Source organism: Malurus melanocephalus, unplaced genomic scaffold (assembly GCF_030028575.1).
Source record: "Malurus melanocephalus ecotype Western Australia unplaced genomic scaffold, MMel_1.1 scaffold_6, whole genome shotgun sequence".
Taxonomy (NCBI): Eukaryota; Metazoa; Chordata; class Aves; order Passeriformes; family Maluridae; genus Malurus; species Malurus melanocephalus.
This window is the reverse complement of record NW_026623238.1, coordinates 3,845,216-3,861,923: the sequence shown is the minus strand read 5'-3', so window position 1 is coordinate 3,861,923 and position 16,708 is coordinate 3,845,216. Positions and strand designations below refer to the sequence as shown.

Sequence of the window (16,708 nt, the reverse complement as noted above, 5' to 3'; positions counted from 1 at the left end):
AATGTTAGCACAAATCAACAATGAAAAGTGAAATGTCATTACATTTCCACTATTCTTACTTCTTCAGTAATTCACATATTCTCCAAATAGATGTGTGATTTGTGTAATTTAGTGTTGGGTTGTTTTTTTTAATTGCATTAAGACAGATGCTCTTGAGAAGCATCAGTAATGGTTTTCACAGGCATTATGAAGGCACATTAGACTCCACCAAAGGTTCTTATGCAGAGATGAAAAAAATGTAACTACTTACTCAGCTATCTAGAAAGCCACCATAGAATTAAAGAACTAACACTTCCYCTTTTCCCTTTGACATCTATACTACAAACCAGAAAGTAAAGTAAATAGATAAATAAGTAAATAAAAAAGTACACACCCTAAACTATCCATTGTTGAGAATATGTTGGAATCATGTAACAAAAGCAATAACAAGCAACATAGATTCTTGTCTTCTATTTCATTTCAGTGCCTACTTTCAAAAGCTATTCAGCTGGAATGGCTGCAACTTAAAAAGTCCTATCAAGGTTTAATCACTTAAAATTATACTCACATGATGAAAGGGTGTTTTATTCAGAGCAGACATGYAGGAGACCCAAAGTAATAATTACACATAGCAAATAATGAGTGACTTATTTCAAAATATTTCTTTTTTCTCCTCAATAATTTGCAAGTCATTCTCAGTGTAAATCAAGTCCACTTTCTTTCGTGACATCTATTTTTGTCAATTTTTACCTTTTCTGCTATTAAYAGAATATTTGTTGCTTTTCTTGTTCAGTCTGTTAGACTCAAATGSAGTGAATACAATTTTGTTTGTACAGCTAGCAAGAAATAAGAGAGCAATGAGGTGTTGCCAAGAAAAACTGCAAACAAATTTYAGTACTGGTCTGAGTATGTGTAACTAGTCCTGTACACAGGTTTGGATTTGGATTGTGTTTAGATACAAATAATAACATATTGTATCAATATTCAAAGGTCTCCAGTCACAATTACCAACACCATATATGAGAAATTGCTGTAGAACAAGAATCCCCCTAAAAAAAATGTAAGATAGGATACAGTTATGGGAAGAGGGGACAGCAATAGYGCAGTATCCAGAATTTCACATTCATCAGCTGGTTAAATGGTTTAATATAAATGTTTCAGCAACTTCTGTGAATACAAGCACTCTGTATTTAGTCAGATGAACTGAAATTTCTACAACTGTACTGATGGCATGAAGTAGTTTTTCAAACCATTTTGGATGTGGGTCTCCATTTTTAAGGGAAGTCAGCACAGGACTGAGATGATGGATTGAAGAGCTCAAGTAACAATCTCATCTTGGGTGAAACCACATGCTTATGCAAGGCTACATGAGCTCTTTCAAAGCTGGCAGAGGCAAWCTAAACTATGGATCCCAGCCTGCAGCAGGGAAGGGGAAAATGCCAGAAAGTGGGAAAAGCCAGAGTGAGAAAATGTACAGCCAGAAGTAGCACTGGCAAGGTCAGCAACCAGTAATGTTATGAACAGTTTTCAAAAGACAGCCTGCGATTAGGAATAGGCATTTTTGATATGTGGGGAAAAACATTTGGCTGCACCACTGGTCTGGGCCCCATGCTGTTTTAATCCATGTAACAAATTATATGTGAAGTAGAGCAAAGTCAATTCAGCATCCAAAAAGGGGCATTTTTCAGAACCAGTGCTTAGCAAAATACTTATAAATGAGGAAAAACTTATGGTGATTTTTTTACAAAATTACTTTGCACAGTCAATCTATGTCACAAGTAAGAAATAAAACAGATGAGGATGTGGAATTTATCAATGCCACATTTATCATTTTAACCCATCAGCAATATACTTTGTGGGATTTTCTAAATTTGTGTTTTAAAGGGGAAGGTGTTTGATTGAAACTAATTTATTATTTTTAATTATCTAACTATCAACACCATTACTAAAGAAAATACATTTAATATACAGGCTCCATATGAAAGACAAACAGTGAGAGTCAAACCAGAGATGAAATGACTGCTTACTTTCATGCTTAAAAAATAACCTGTTCTTGGCTGTAGAAAGCCCTCTGCGGGTGATGGGCTACCTCTGTGAGGCATAACACTGCAGTGTAGAACTGCAGTTCAACATCACAGGTAAGTAAAAAAAAACAAGTGGTAAACTGRTAATTCAGTGAGTACCTCAGACATGTAATAATTATTCTGAAATTACATCCTACTGCTAAAAATAGGYAATTCACATAAAACAGGTAAGCTATTTATGTATGATTGGTATTTCAAACTACTGATCACTAAATAAATTGTACCATTGTTCTTTGTCCCAAAGACTCACATTGCCCGACTATCTTCTGACCCAGCTCCTTTCCATTCACAGTCATTTAGCAGAACTGTAGCAGGAGTAACTGAGTATTTRCATATGTAATATTACCTATTTTATTTATAACAGCTCCCCAGTCAGTTGTCCAGAAAGGATAATATCCATTACTAGATTACAAGTAAGGTCACCATGAGGATTTGAAGAATGCTGGTCATCCACAGGCATAATTTGCAAGTAAGCATTCTTTGTCAAACTGAAAACATATTTTTAACTTCTTTCACATTAGTTCTGCAGCAAGGTAGCTTGCAGTATACCAGAATGTTAATTCAGATTTGGGATATTAGACAATTTGATATATTAGTGTGGTTGGACGAGTATAATGCTTGCATTGTTCACACATTCTCCTCTGACTCACTGCAAGATTATAAATACCCACCGTAAGGGGAGCTCCACCCTGGCGAGCTTTAATCCAATACTTTCTGCTGTTGCAGACCCTTCTACCTTTAACACAAAACTAAGCCTTTGAGACTTGACTCCACACTCTATTTTTTTTTTTTTTACATTTAAGATGATTCACAAAACTCGCGTTACACACTTTCCTGTAATCTCAAGGCAGAAGGTGTTCTGTAAATGTACTTTGTTTCAAATGTAAGAAACATTAACCACCCACTTCCTGYACTGTTCCCTAAAAGGTTTACAAGTACTGCAGGACTAATCCCATTCTGCCAAAAGCTTGCACTTCTTGCCAAAGAGGGACTCGGTTTATGTTAAATGACTGTACTCTTCACATTRTATAATACTTGGAAACTGAAACACAGCAAGGCTTTCTAGATCCCTTTTGAAAATATCTGACGAAGTCACAAGTTAATTTATGATAGGAGACCCCGCAGAAAATTCCCAGGGCCAAGTTCTGCTAAGCTTCCACTGCTGCGTGTAAGGAAAGGGCAGGACTGGTGCCAAGAGCTTTCTTAGCCCAAGTAACATATAAGCAGGTCAGTGGAACAAATCCGTTCCTCTTAGTAAGCCATGAAACAAAATAGCGTATGATGTTCATTTGGAACTTTGCCTTTATTGCAGGGAAATATGGCTGGAAAGGTACCTGTTTCAGTCAAATCAATGTGAACTAAATGTCAATCATTCTCAATACTGAACTTTACACCAATGCGATCCCACCCAAAACAAACCAGAGGAAAGCCCAGGCACGTCAACTGACACATTTGTGCCTGAACTGAAAAACTGGTTAGCAACTAAGGTTCTCAGGTCACTGCGGGAATTTGAGCCGGGGTAGTTTTCAGCAAGCCCAGGGTCTGGGTCTCGCTTTGCTCGTACCTCCTCACCATATCTCAGAATTGAGCAGAAAGTGCCACCTACGTCCCTGCCGATCCGCCTGCCGACTGAATATGCTTTTAAGCAGGATACTGAGGAAGTACAGAAATCCATCTAGCGACTACTAAGCTGGGACACAACGCCCGCAAGCTACCGAGAACATAAGAGCCGCGCAGAACTGGGGACACCGCTCCGACCTCCCCGACCCCGCGCCGCCAGAGCCGGGCAGGAGCGCGCCGGGCACGGCCGGACCGCGGGGCCGAGGGGGCAGCGGGGCCGGGGGCGGCGAGCGCAGCCCCGGAGCAGCGCAGGGACGCCCGGGCCCCTCGGGCAGAGCCACCACCGCGGGTCCGGCCCCCTCCCCCGACCGCAGACAAAGAGCTGAGGCTCCGCCGCCACCCACCCCAGTGCTTCCCACCCCAGTGCCTCTCACCCCAGTGCCTCCCACCCCAGTGCCTCCCACCCCAGGTATCCATCCCCTCCTCCGCCTCCTCCTCTGCCTGCCCTCCCTTCCTCCCTCCGCCCCCTCCCTGCCCCGGGCCGCCGCGGCAGCCCCCGCCGGGTACTCACAGGATGGTGGTCTGGGGGGACACGGCGGGGACGCTCTCCAGCATCAGATGCATGCAGCGCACCGTGGTGCGGAAGCAGAGGCAGCGGCTGGGGCACCACACGCTCCCGCGCTGCGGCGGCGGCGGCGGCTGCGCGGCGGCGGGGGGGAAGAGCCCCCCATCGCGGAGCAGCAGCAGGAGCAGGAGGCAGAGGCCGGGGGCGGCCGCCGCTTCGCGCCGGGTCATGCTGCCCGGCGGGACAGCGAGAAGGAGGAGGAAGAGGAGAGGGGCTTCTGCAGATCCGCAGATTGTCGCGCCCGCTCCGCTCCCCGGCCGCGGCTGCCGCTCGGGTCGGCGGCGGGGCGATCCCGTCCCCCGCGCGGGCTGGAGGGAGGAGGGGACGGCGGTGGGCCCGCCCCGGCCGGCGGAGGGATGGGCGGCCGCCCCGCGCGGGGCTCCGCGCCGCCCTGCGCACGCACCGCGGGCACGGGCTGGGCTGGGCTGGGGGTCCGCCTGCCGCCCCGGGCTGCTGCTCCCCCGTGCTCGGAAGGGGGACAGTAAAGGCACCCCCTGAGCGGGACGGCAGCGTGCACCTCGGGAGAGGGAGAAGGAAGGCAAAATGAGGGGAGTGAAGAAGGGGAAAGAAAGGGCAAAAACTGGAAACGAGAATAGAAAGCAAAGACAAAAGATGAGGGAAAAAAGATCMGGGAAAGAAAAACCCTTATGGCAAGAAGCAAGTCCAACAAGCCAATTTCCATTTCTGCCCTGCTTTGAAAAACCCACGCACACAACCCTTGGGCTTGTCCCCTGTGAGTGCTGCAACTTTGACTGCTGAGCCAGGACAATCTGTTGGATTTGCCCAGAATTTCTGTCTGGTGTCGGTTTTGGGTACATGGGTACACGGGCAGGTAGATATAAAAGGACCCACCAGAATGCCACAGATGTGTAAGTGGTTGCAGCCACAGCAACATGAGCTTAACACTTTCTCAAAACAAATCTTGCATGAGAACAAAAAACTAGACTGCCTTTGAGATTTGTAACACTGTCCTAAATACTTTGTCATTCTTTTCTGATGTCAGTCCTAAGCAGATCAATACTTTTTCTCCAACCGTTTGCCTATCCCAGGTGAGCACTGGCACACCAGTTCTGTGATGACAACAGTGATCACAACTGACCCTATTATGTCTAACAACAACATATTGTCTTATATATGCTGGATGTCAGCACCCCCGGTTCCACCACAGAAATGTGCCCACTTATTCAGGCACTTMTGCAGTACTGCCTGAATCCCTTTTCCCCCTCAAAGAACAATATAGAGAATATTCCTGCTTAAAACTTAACTATAGTAATTCATGGAACAGATTTCCCAGAGAGGTTGTGGAATCTCCCTCACTAGAAATATTCAAGAACTATTTGGATGCAATCCTATTCCATGTGCTCTAGGATGACCCTGCTTAGACTGGGAGGTTGGACCAGATGACCTACTGWGGTCCCTTCCAACCTCACCCATTCTGTGATTTTGTTGTTCTGAACCTCACTGTGAAACCTTGAGTTTAGCCCATGAGTTTGGGAATGACTTTTGGACACGTGGCTTTTTGGGTTTTTTTTTTGTTTTGTTTTGTTTTTTTTTTTTTTTTTTTTTTTTTTTTGTTTGTTTGTTTTTTCTTTTTTAACATTGAGTCAAATACCTCATGAAGAAATTGGAGTCCGGAAGTGTGCTGTGATGCTGGAAGTCACTAATGGGCCCAGAATTTAAAATTGCTGAGATTAGTCATTATTTYTGACTATGTTTTTCACGAGTCACTATGTCTCTTTCTCTAAAGCAGCTCATGACTGCTTATATCTTAAAAAAGTAGTTAGCTAATGGAAGTATGGAAGTGGGGTTTGTGTTCTAAGGAGTCCTGAATTCTTTAAAAGATCCTTCACCATCCCAGTGGTTAGCTGGGAGCCTGTGGGCTTAGTCTGTGTCTGAAGACAATGCAGGCTTACTGACATGCCATCCATATGATTACTGAGCTTCTAGGATGGTCAGACYCCTAGAAGACTCTTACCAGTTAGATACACTTCTAAATTGGGTGCATTTCTAAATACTGTTGCAGGGCTGGGCTTAGTCTACTATTTCAACATCCYAAGCTGCTCAGAAACTCATAAATATACACATCAGCTGTTTTACAGCAGAGGATACCAGTCTGAAGTAGAAGAGAATTAACAGAACAAGGAGGTTAAAAAGTTCATCACCTTAATGTCAATTCAGCAAGCAGCTGCTATGTGTATCACCTCCTCCGCATTTGTAATCAGGGTTGGGATATAAGCATGTCTTAATCTGAAAATCAAACTTTCTTCCTGGTCCAGGAAAACCTCAGGCACTTTTGACCTACAAAGTGCAAATGTTGGCRCAAGGAAGTTTTTGTCACGGAAATGCCACTCACATTAGAGCATCTTGGCAGCTGTAAATCTGTCATCCTGTAGCGCCTGTACAGAAAGCAGCAGAACATCTGAGRTTAGATAATTAAACACAGTAACATAGAAATATAACTAAATTGGGATATTAATAGCATTTAGGAAACTATGATGACAGTTTACTTCATGTAATTTTGGTGCTTTACAATGATTTTTTTTTCCAGAAATAAAGTATATAGTTAAAATTATGTTTTCTATGGGAAGTTAAAATTTTCTTGAAAAGTTTCTAGCGTTTGGGATCTTGATAGACTATCACATGCTGTTATACATGCAATTCTGATAGTGAGAATAAAAGCACATAGATACTCTCACTGTCCTTAGGCAATTTTGATGTAGCATGYGCTATAGCATTCTTGCCATTTATTTTGCTACAGGCAACTTCCAGGCTTTTGGTTAATATGTTATTAATACCTCATAAGTCATTTAAATCAGACATTTTTTTCTGCCCTGTGGAACCTAGAAACACAAGGGTGTTACTTTTATGGCTGGACTCAATGRTCTTAAAGGTCTTTTCTAACCTAAACAATTTTATGATTGTATGATTTTAATTCTCATTGCATGCTATTCTAAATTGGTGGCAGGGAAAGTTTTTGATAAATAARACTTCCAAATGGTTTTGATATATGTTTCTATTCTTAACCAGTTTTCAYAGAAGAATTTTTATAAAATGTGCAGGGTCATTTTTGTTGACCCTGCATATAAATATCCATGGGAAATCTGTCTTCTGTTTCCAATTTCTCTAGTCAAAGAGTTGACCTAAGGGGGGAAAAAATTATGCTGGAAATGAAATATCTTTCTATCAGAATGCTAGCAGAAATTATTACCTTATAGTTAGATACAGTGTAAATCTCCATTTGCTTTCAAAAGTTTCCTATCTACCTCTCAAATTTTTGTCAAATACTGCCACTTGCTGGTTTTATTCCATACCAGTAATTTAGTTTTATAGCTTTTGCTTACTGAAGTACTAAATAAATCTTTTAAAAAGAACAAATAGTTAATACTTCTGTCTTCTATTTCTCTAAAAATTCAGATATAAAACTCAAATCCTCTTCAGTTTAGTTTATATCTCCATATTAACATTCCATCTTTGGATGTAAAATCAGGTATCTGTGACATTTCAATATATCTACAGATACCTGACAATGGAAATGCTTTGGATTGTCTTTAGCAGACACCAAACCATAACTCATTTAATAATTAACTGTTAACAGTAACAGTTAAGAGGGCCAGATTGACAAAATTGCTAATGAAGGACCATAGAAACTTATATTTAATGTGTTTTCATTATAATGTACCAGCACAGGGATGTAGAGATTAAACACATGTGAGCTTTAATTTTTTAAGGCAGAAACAAAACTCAAATTGGTTTTGAAAGCATAGARTTTTACCTTTTATTTCTATTATACATACAAAGAGAATGTAATGGGATAGCTGGATGGCATGTCAGCAAGTGTGCTAAACGCAATTATTAAAATTAATAAATGCTTAAAATTCATAAGCTTTTCTCAACTATCCAGGGAAGCTTAGGCTATACTCAGATACATCACTCTTGAAATACATCGTGCATCTYCATAGCCAGATCTGTCAGAGGCAATGTAACTTCTCTGACCATGGGCATTTGAGAGTTTATGATATCTGCTGGCACAGCAAAGAAGATTGAGGATRTTGTCTCCACAAACTCACCCATCCTTCTTCCTCTCAGTTGGGATAGCAATGTTGATATCTTTAAAAGCTGCCAATTCTCCTTTCCTGAATATAATATGAATTTCTGAAGGAAATTACTCCTTCACTGTTCCATTATAAAAAAAGTTCCCTCCAAGTTCAAACAAGACTGTGCCTAGCTCTGGAATGTGCTGGTTATCTTTATTTGCCTGGTGACTTGCGGACACCTGAACAAGCATTGCTTGTTTCTTTATAATAATAAATTCCTGTGACTGGCAAAAAAAAAAAAAAGGAAGAGTTGTCCACCAAATTGTCTTTGAATCTTCATTTCAACCAGACCACCTGGTGCTAGTGAATGTCTTGAAGCAAAGATGTTCTCTCTATCTGAAACCAGACAGTGTAACTTGTATTTGCTACATATTTTTGTTCTTTCAGACAATGCATTTTAATCTGTCCTCCCATTCAAAGGGATGGTTTGTTTCATATAGAAAATGGATGTTGCCTACCCCTTATCTGATATTTAGGAAAATAAACCATAAGCTTGTTTTTTTTACTGACTATGCAATTAGGATCTATCAGACCTTTGGTTTGATTCCACACAATTCTGACAGGTAACACCRTAGAGGTTCAACACTTTGTCTCCACCTGCACTGTCTAGTGAAGCCAGGCTTGAAGAGTAGACAGCACAAGAGGATAACCTGTTTTTTATCCTTCTGGCWCTTTAAATGATATMCTAAGAAAAATAATGAATTWWAAAAAAAATAAAATTAAGCCCTGCTTTGGCAAGCATCTTAAAATGTAGAAAAACCTGGCCAGCCAACACAGAATGGAGGAACTCGWCTGTGATGATAAAGGAAAATAAGAAAACTCCCCTGAAGAGACTTTCCCAAAGGAAAATTTACTTGAACCAATGAGCTCCTGGTTTCTCACAGAGTAATTTTCCTTAATATCAGCGTAGYGGGAAATTGGGTGTTATTAGTTTAATCCCTTGACAACACTGAGGAAATACCTCACCCAGCAGAGATTCCAGGCTGTGATTTGTTCTGCAGCTGTGCCTGAAGGCCTCAGAGGATCAGAGCCACAAGCCACATGTTTTACCATCATAAATAAAACCAAATTCCCTCTCTGAAGGCAGATGAATGCCATGGGACTGTGCCCACTTCCCAGATGGGCACTTAGAGCCCTGGGGCCTGGCTCTTGGGGTGCTGGGCCAGTTTGGGAAGAGCTGAGCTGGTCCCTGGCAGAGGGAGCCGCTGTGGGGAAGGCCAGGGCCCTGTGAGGGAAGGCTGACCCGCTTCCAAACACACTGCCATTTCCAGCCTGGCCTCAGCCCATCCCCACAGCCCTGCCTGACATCCCAGGGCTGTGCCTGACACCGCTTCCCCTGTGAGCCTGATCCCAACCCCAAATCCAGGTCAAAATCCTGACCCACGCTGGCTCACCCCAGTCCCAGACTGGCTGCCCTGCTCCTGGCTGAGAGGAGGGACAGGCCCTGGCCATGGCCACAACTAATCCTAGRAAGAGTCCCGGAGGCAGTGGTGAACAAATGCTGCTCAGCTCTCCAGAACAGTGTTGATGTTTTCTGYTCTTAATTTTAAAAGAATGAGCATCATCAAGAGAAACATAGGTAACAGATCGAGGGAAGCTGCTTTCCTCCACAGATTGTGCTCGTGAGTGAGGTCCTGCCTGGAAGGACACATTCTGTTCTGCCTCACCAGGATGAAGGGGATGACAAAAAGCATGAAAGAGGAGCACCACAACACCCAAGGGCCTTGAGTACACAACCTGTGAGAACAGGCTGAGGGATCTGGGCTTGTTTCATCTGGTTAAGGTTGTGATCCAACAGCAACCYGCGACACTTAGGAAGTACAAACATTGATAAAGCAAAGAAGTTTTGTTTTTTTTTTTTGCAGTGGCAGATGATGTAATAGCAATTATATAGGTGCCATGGTTGTAAATTGTGGTTTGAGAAATTTCGGTTAGGTATTGTGTAAAAATATTTTTTACTAGGGTAGCAGTGTGGCACTTGTACAGGTTATATGGAAATGCTGGGAATCCTCTTTCTGAGAGATTCTCAAGATTTGACTAGGCAAAGCCATGACTGCTGTAAGATATTGCCGGCAATAGTCTTTATCTCAGCAGGAGGCTGTCCAAGAGGTCTTCAGACATCCCCTCAAGCCATCGTGTCTGTTTTTTTCATCACCTGACTTGCCCTTTGGCAATGACACCTCATTGTTAACAATAGCTGAGTGTGGATGGCTGTCTGGGGCAAGATACCTCACAAGCCTCAAGGGTGAGTCATTAGCAACTTGACCAATATGACACAATCTGGAACAGGAATGGTCTGCTCTATTCATCATAGCCTTAGTTTCCAGTGAAATGCCAGTTTTTCTGGTGCAAAATCAATTCACCATAGTTGACTGGAGTAATGGTTTAWCACAGGTCTTTAGAAAACCAGAAGCAGTGCAATACTTAACAGGACATTCAGAAGAATATGTATTTTTCCATATAGATGTTTGTGTTTAAAAATAATATACCAGAAAGRCATAGTTCCTCAAACTTTTGGGTCAAATACCAAAGCACACCAACAGGCAAAAGGGTGTGTTCAGTTAAGTTGTCTGAGGTTGAGGCTATCAACAGACCTCCCTGAAATCATCCATGCTTTCCAGGCTGATCAAAGTCAATAGGACTGTTCAACTAGGGTGGGCCAGCTCAGTCCTGTTCTCTCCCTCAGGGCATTTTCAATGTCCTCTAATTGCTCCCCGGATTGACTAATTACTGTTTGATCTTCCTCCTTTAGTCACCTTTGATGTTCTGTTGTTTGTTACAGAGTTTCTGGTTAGAATTAAGTAATTTTGGATAGTAAAACAACCCTGTAAAAGGGAATGCAGACAAATAAGTACTAAAAAGAGAACAAAACAAAAAAAAAGTTCTTTGCTCCAAGGGGCCAACTCCAGACTTACAATAGCAGTGAAATCGGGGGTCTTGATTTGCAACTCAGGTTAATGTATCATGACCAAAAAATCATATTTGCAGCCATGCCCTTTTCCTGTGGGCCCTTGAATTTTAAAATGACCCACCAAGAGAGCAAAACAGCCTTTCCAGATGCAGGATTTACATAAGAGTAAGCAGAGCGTGCTAAAGAAACAAATGGAGAAAAAAAATCCACTATTAAAACCTGTAACAAGATGGGCACCTTTTGCATGCAAACCAATGTAATGTACAGTTCTCTTTACTTGCACAGAAAGTAATYATATTCTTCACGATCCTTGCTGTACCTGCTCCACTGGCCTCCATCAGTTTGTCTCATCACATCCACAAAATGGACATTTGGTTTGATCCCTTTCTCTCTTTTTGCATAGCTTGGAGAAAGCATAATTTATTCCCATCCAGTTCTGACTGAAAGGGGCAAAATGGTTAAAATATGAGTTAAGGATCTATTATTTATCCTTATCATTTGGAAGTTAGGTGGGACAATTCTAGAAAATTAGCAATTTTTTTATTTATTTTCTGCTGATTCTTTTCTGGTTTTGTTTTTCTTTCACTGCCAATTCTCATTCTATTCTCACTCTCATTTTTCTGCAGAGTAACAGCCAAAAAAGCTCTTAGGAAGTAATGAGGGTGAAAGATACAGGGTTGTTGTTTGATTGTTAATTACTTTTTTTTTTTTTTTTTTGCTTTACCAAAAAAGCAAAATATTTGAAAAACCCAGTGCAATTAGGATGTCCTGTTCTGTGGAGAAACAGACCAGAAGAGACCTTGTCCTCTTTAACAAGTATCTATTAAGAAACTGGCAGCTGGCAGGCATTTTAATACAAAAGACTGGCCCTTAAATTWAAAAAAAAAATAAACACAAAAACCCAGTATCATTTATAAGACCCACATGAACAACATACTTCTAACGTTTATTTGTAATGTTTTTCAGAGGCACCAGAATTAAAAGGACAGAGTAATTACTTCTCCTTTTCAAACTTCCTTTTTTCATCCTTCRTCCCCATGCTTTCCCTACCCTTTCTCTTCATTGCACAAGGTTTTTAGGCCTTAGATTAAAAACCAGAACATTACAAGGTGCTTGAGTGATTCCTAATTCCATTTCTATGTTTGAGCCACAGTGTTCATTTTATTTGACAGTTATGAATTTGTGTTATTGAAAAATACCAAGGAAGGTGAACCCTGAGGCACAGCAGCACAAAGGTTCCTCCTTTGTGTGAACGCAGGGGTCTGCAGGAGTTAGTCCTTGAGAGATTTGAAGCAGACAGCCAGAGTACTTCTCACAGAAGGTTTCAGGAGCCTCCTAGGACCAAGGGGAATAAGCCAGGACTTAGTCAATAAYTCAGAAAGTTGTTGGTTAGCTTGGAAGTAAGGACTTGTTTGCAAGGAGCTCTTGAGAACAGCTGACAAATTTTTTTATTGCTCTTCTAGCTGTTTAAAAATAATACTCGTACTTTTCTTCCAAACCTGACATTTTCTGTGTTTAAAATATTTTTGTCTTCTTTTGGAAGAGAATGCCTAGGCATATTCCCTTCAAAGCCAGCTGAGGACCTTGCCACAGTCACATTTCACAGTCCTGCTCATTAAAGTCATACTTTCTCCCTGCAGTGAGATTTGGAAGAAGACCACTTGGAACATTAAAAACAGATCATTTAATATATGAGTWTTATAGTATATATTATGGGTATATATGCTGTTATACATTAGTATATAGTATTATAGRTAGCATATATACTTTACTTTGTACTTTTTTCTATATTTTATCTAAATTTATCATTTTTATTTTACCTTTTATCTATGGATATGTTTGTCATCAGTACTCAATGGGGCATCAGATTCCTTAGGAAATACTGGGTGAATTCAAATTGCAGTTCAARAAAATCCAGGATTTTCAAAGGGAAACATGTGAGAACAATGAATTCCCGAGGTGTTGATCATCTCTGTTCAGACAGCTGCTGATCCTGTGTGGACAAGATGCACCATGGGATGGTTTTCGTGATTCCTATCTACAGATGAGATCACCTCCTATGCAGTGCTAGCAGCCTCACCTGAGTCAGCACATCCAGTGAGAGGTGCAACCTTTGCCATGAATAYTGCTATTGCTTCTTGCTTATTTACCACCTACCTTCAAAGATYCCCTTGTCATGCCAGTCACTTCAAAATGGCTCATAATTATACAGTCACGATAGTTACGACTACAAAAACTCAGCAGTTCTGATAACTGCTGATACTGCAGTATCTGTTTTCAGACATTCCACATGTTGCTCTTAGTTTTAAATATTTTACATCAGCTTCCTACAGTAAATSCAATTTCTTAAACAGATCATTCCTTTCTCTTCCCTGGAATGAATTATTCTTCCAGATARTATATCCCAGTTCTGCCTCCTGGGATAGAAATTCAGTTTAAGTAATTTTCAGAAATTGTCCTCACATGTATTCTGATAACCATAGACGGTGCAAATGAGAAAGAGTAGAATAACTGGAAGGGAATTTCAGAAGATAATTTTTTTAAACACCATATCACTAAGCAGGTGAGAATCAGAGAAATTGGCATCTGACAGAAATAAATTTCTCCTGAATAGGCTTGAATTGGCTAAATTTGCTGCTATTACTATTGCCAYGACATTTTCCTGGGAGCAGCAGCAAAACCAGATTTTACTGTGAACCTTTCTTTTTGTATTTTACTGAAAGTGTTAGTGAAATAAAGATAAAAATCTTTTTTTGGTCCAAGAAGTATAGCATAGAACGACTTTTCTCAGGAAACAAAGTTTTTGTATCAGYGTTTTTAATCAGAGATTAACTCTACATATGCAGCTGGGTACACAAACATCAGAAGTAGATATCATGTCATGCGTGGTCAGAAGAGCTGAAATAGCTGTTTTAGCAATAAAGGTTAGAAATTACTCATTATCTGTGCAAGACCTTAATTCTGTCTAGGCCTGAATGTGTTGGTGGAGGGGTTAACATGCTTAAATATGAATGTGGCTCACACATCTTGGGCATCCATCTGGGCAGTCTCAGGGCTTCAGGGCATGATTGTGGATTTCATGAAGGAGCACACTTGATAATTTAAGATTATATGCACATGTGCACATACTAATCTTTCATGTTAATGTTACAGGAAAAAAAAAAAATCTTTAGTTTGACACATGTAGAGAAAAATCTCTTTAGGAAAAGTGTCTCAGGCAATGAAAACATGGCCCATACAGAAAATGATGTCTATGTGAAAATCTGTTTTCATTTTGTTAACATCTCCTTAATGTGTAAATCCAGCAATGACTTGCACACTTCCGCTCTTTCATTATAAAAGCCRTGGTCAGTGAAGAACTGAATAAAAGCAATTCCATGTGTTATAAGGGTCAGTGAATAGCCAATTCTTTATAAACCACATTATTCCCTAACTACACACTGCTCAAATACCATTGACTTTAACACAATTACATTACTTGAAGTAACAAACCCATTAAAAATAACCAGACAGCTCAAAATCACCACCAAAATGAAAAAAAAAAGATACAGCTTCTTGTATTATTCCTAGCATAAGTAATTTCTGCACATAAATTTATGCCTCATTTTCATAACAAATTTCCACAAAAAAAAGAACCTAATCTAGAAGTGTTCTCCAAAGCATAGTTTGAAGCAGTTAGTGAAACGCTGTCACCCCAGTCAAGTCTTTGCTGCAGCTGCTGCTCTCCCCAAAGCTGCTGAAAGTATTGCTGCCTCTGGGACCACTCAGTGCTGGCAGCTCCAGAGCTACTGGTGAATAGCAGGACAAGCATCACCAGAGAAGCCAAAATAAAGAGAAATCCTCATGTGAGGCTGCAAGAACAGACAGAGGAGATAACCTGGCATGAGGCTGTGTCCTTCAGGGGGATACTCTCTTTAAGTGTCAAAGGGAAAGTGGGTGCTTGAGCAAAATAACAGGTACCCACAAATCCAGTCATGCACACAGTGTTTCAGGGCTGAAGAAAGAAACCACATCRGTCATCCCTACACCACAGCTCCTCAGACATGTCCTTAATGTCAGTGTGTGCAGCCCTAATGTTTGATGTGCAGTAGGAGACAGAATGCTGGTTTTTTTTCAGGGCAGCTGTTTGACTTTTCAGTGTTAAGAATTTCTTATTTTCAGATTACAAAAGCAGGACACATCTAAAGCTAATTTAAGGTTAATGCTTCTCTCATTGGCAGCCTGAATCATGTAGCAAAAGTAGCAGAAGCCATAATGTAATGCAAAAACAAGGAGTAAGTGTAAGTGCCAATAGGTGAATATCAGAAAAACAAAATTTCTTCTGAAAAGAATCCACTGGACATGCCTGTGGCATCCTCTAGCTCCACTGCATCCTGCATTCTTTTTCTTCTTGAAAGAACTGTGCTTTATCCCAGCATGAGTGTCCCTATCCTTTCTTTTGCTACTTGCTCCATTTTATATGCCTGCATTCTTGATGGTCGATAAAGTCCTGTTTCTTTTGCTTCTCAGTGACCCTGCTTACTTTTTCTGCAGGTTTTTTTTTTTTTTTTTTTTTTTTTTTTTTTTTTTTTTTTTTTTTCTGTTTTCATCTTTTCCAAGACAGTTTGGCTGATCATGCTTTTTGGAAGCATTTGCAAGAGGAGTGATTTTCAATGTACAGTCAGTGAACCTGGAAAGTCCCCTAATTATTCCTAATCTTTCATGAGAGGTAGTTAAGAAAATCAAGTCTACTATCAGCAGGGTTAAATGCTCTGCTTAGAGATCAATTTCAATCCATTGAAAAAAGTGTCTGTAATGCAAACTCTTGCCCTAGACTTAGATCGGATTTTCTCCAAAAAAAAGTTGAATGAATAATTAATTGCAAATGCTCCATTCTACATCTTTTCCCCYACTCCTTTAAGAGGAAGTAAAGCTCTATATATAGTAGTAACCAGAGCTCCAAGTTATTTGTGCAGTTTCTGCCATAGTTTTTGTCCTTTTGATACCACAGAGGCACATAATCCCATTTTAAATAGCAAAATCAGAAATCACCAAAGATGAGAAGATTGATCAGCACAGAATTGATACATTGTACATAAAGAACTTGATGACGTGATGGACTAAATAGAAATGCAAGGTTAGAGATTGCTTAGATATAACAGACATTTTTTTGATCTATTCCAAAACTTAATCAAAATGTAGCAGTTGATCACAGCTCTAAGAGCTGTCAGTGAATTCATGAGAAAAAAGCAAAATGTAATAYGAGGATGTAGTGACATGCAAAGTATTTCTGGGCAACAGGAACAGAGAGATCTACTGTTATTTATGAAGACATTTCTTGGGATACTGGGCACAGTCAGTTAAGAAGGATTAAGTCAAAAAAGTTCAAGAAGGATCAAGTCCACAAGCACAGAGGACAGCCTGTTGACCAGAACAATGGAAAAATGGTCTTACAAGACCAGAGGAGTTGGCTCAT

The 16,708-nt window shown here is 40.7% G+C and overlaps 1 protein-coding gene across 2 annotated transcripts in view; it reads right to left on the bottom strand.

The window, feature by feature from the left end:
* Positions 1 to 4,557, bottom strand: part of PXDN (peroxidasin) — an 80,727-nt gene extending 76,170 nt beyond the window's left edge. For both annotated transcript variants that reach the window (XM_057371831.1, XM_057371841.1), the window contains exon 1: positions 4,195 to 4,557. In XM_057371831.1, the coding sequence (XP_057227814.1) occupies positions 4,195 to 4,418 (224 nt within the window). In that variant the 5' untranslated portion in view covers positions 4,419 to 4,557. The remainder of the gene's footprint in view (positions 1 to 4,194) is intronic.
* Between the last annotated feature and the right edge of the window lie 12,151 nt (positions 4,558 to 16,708).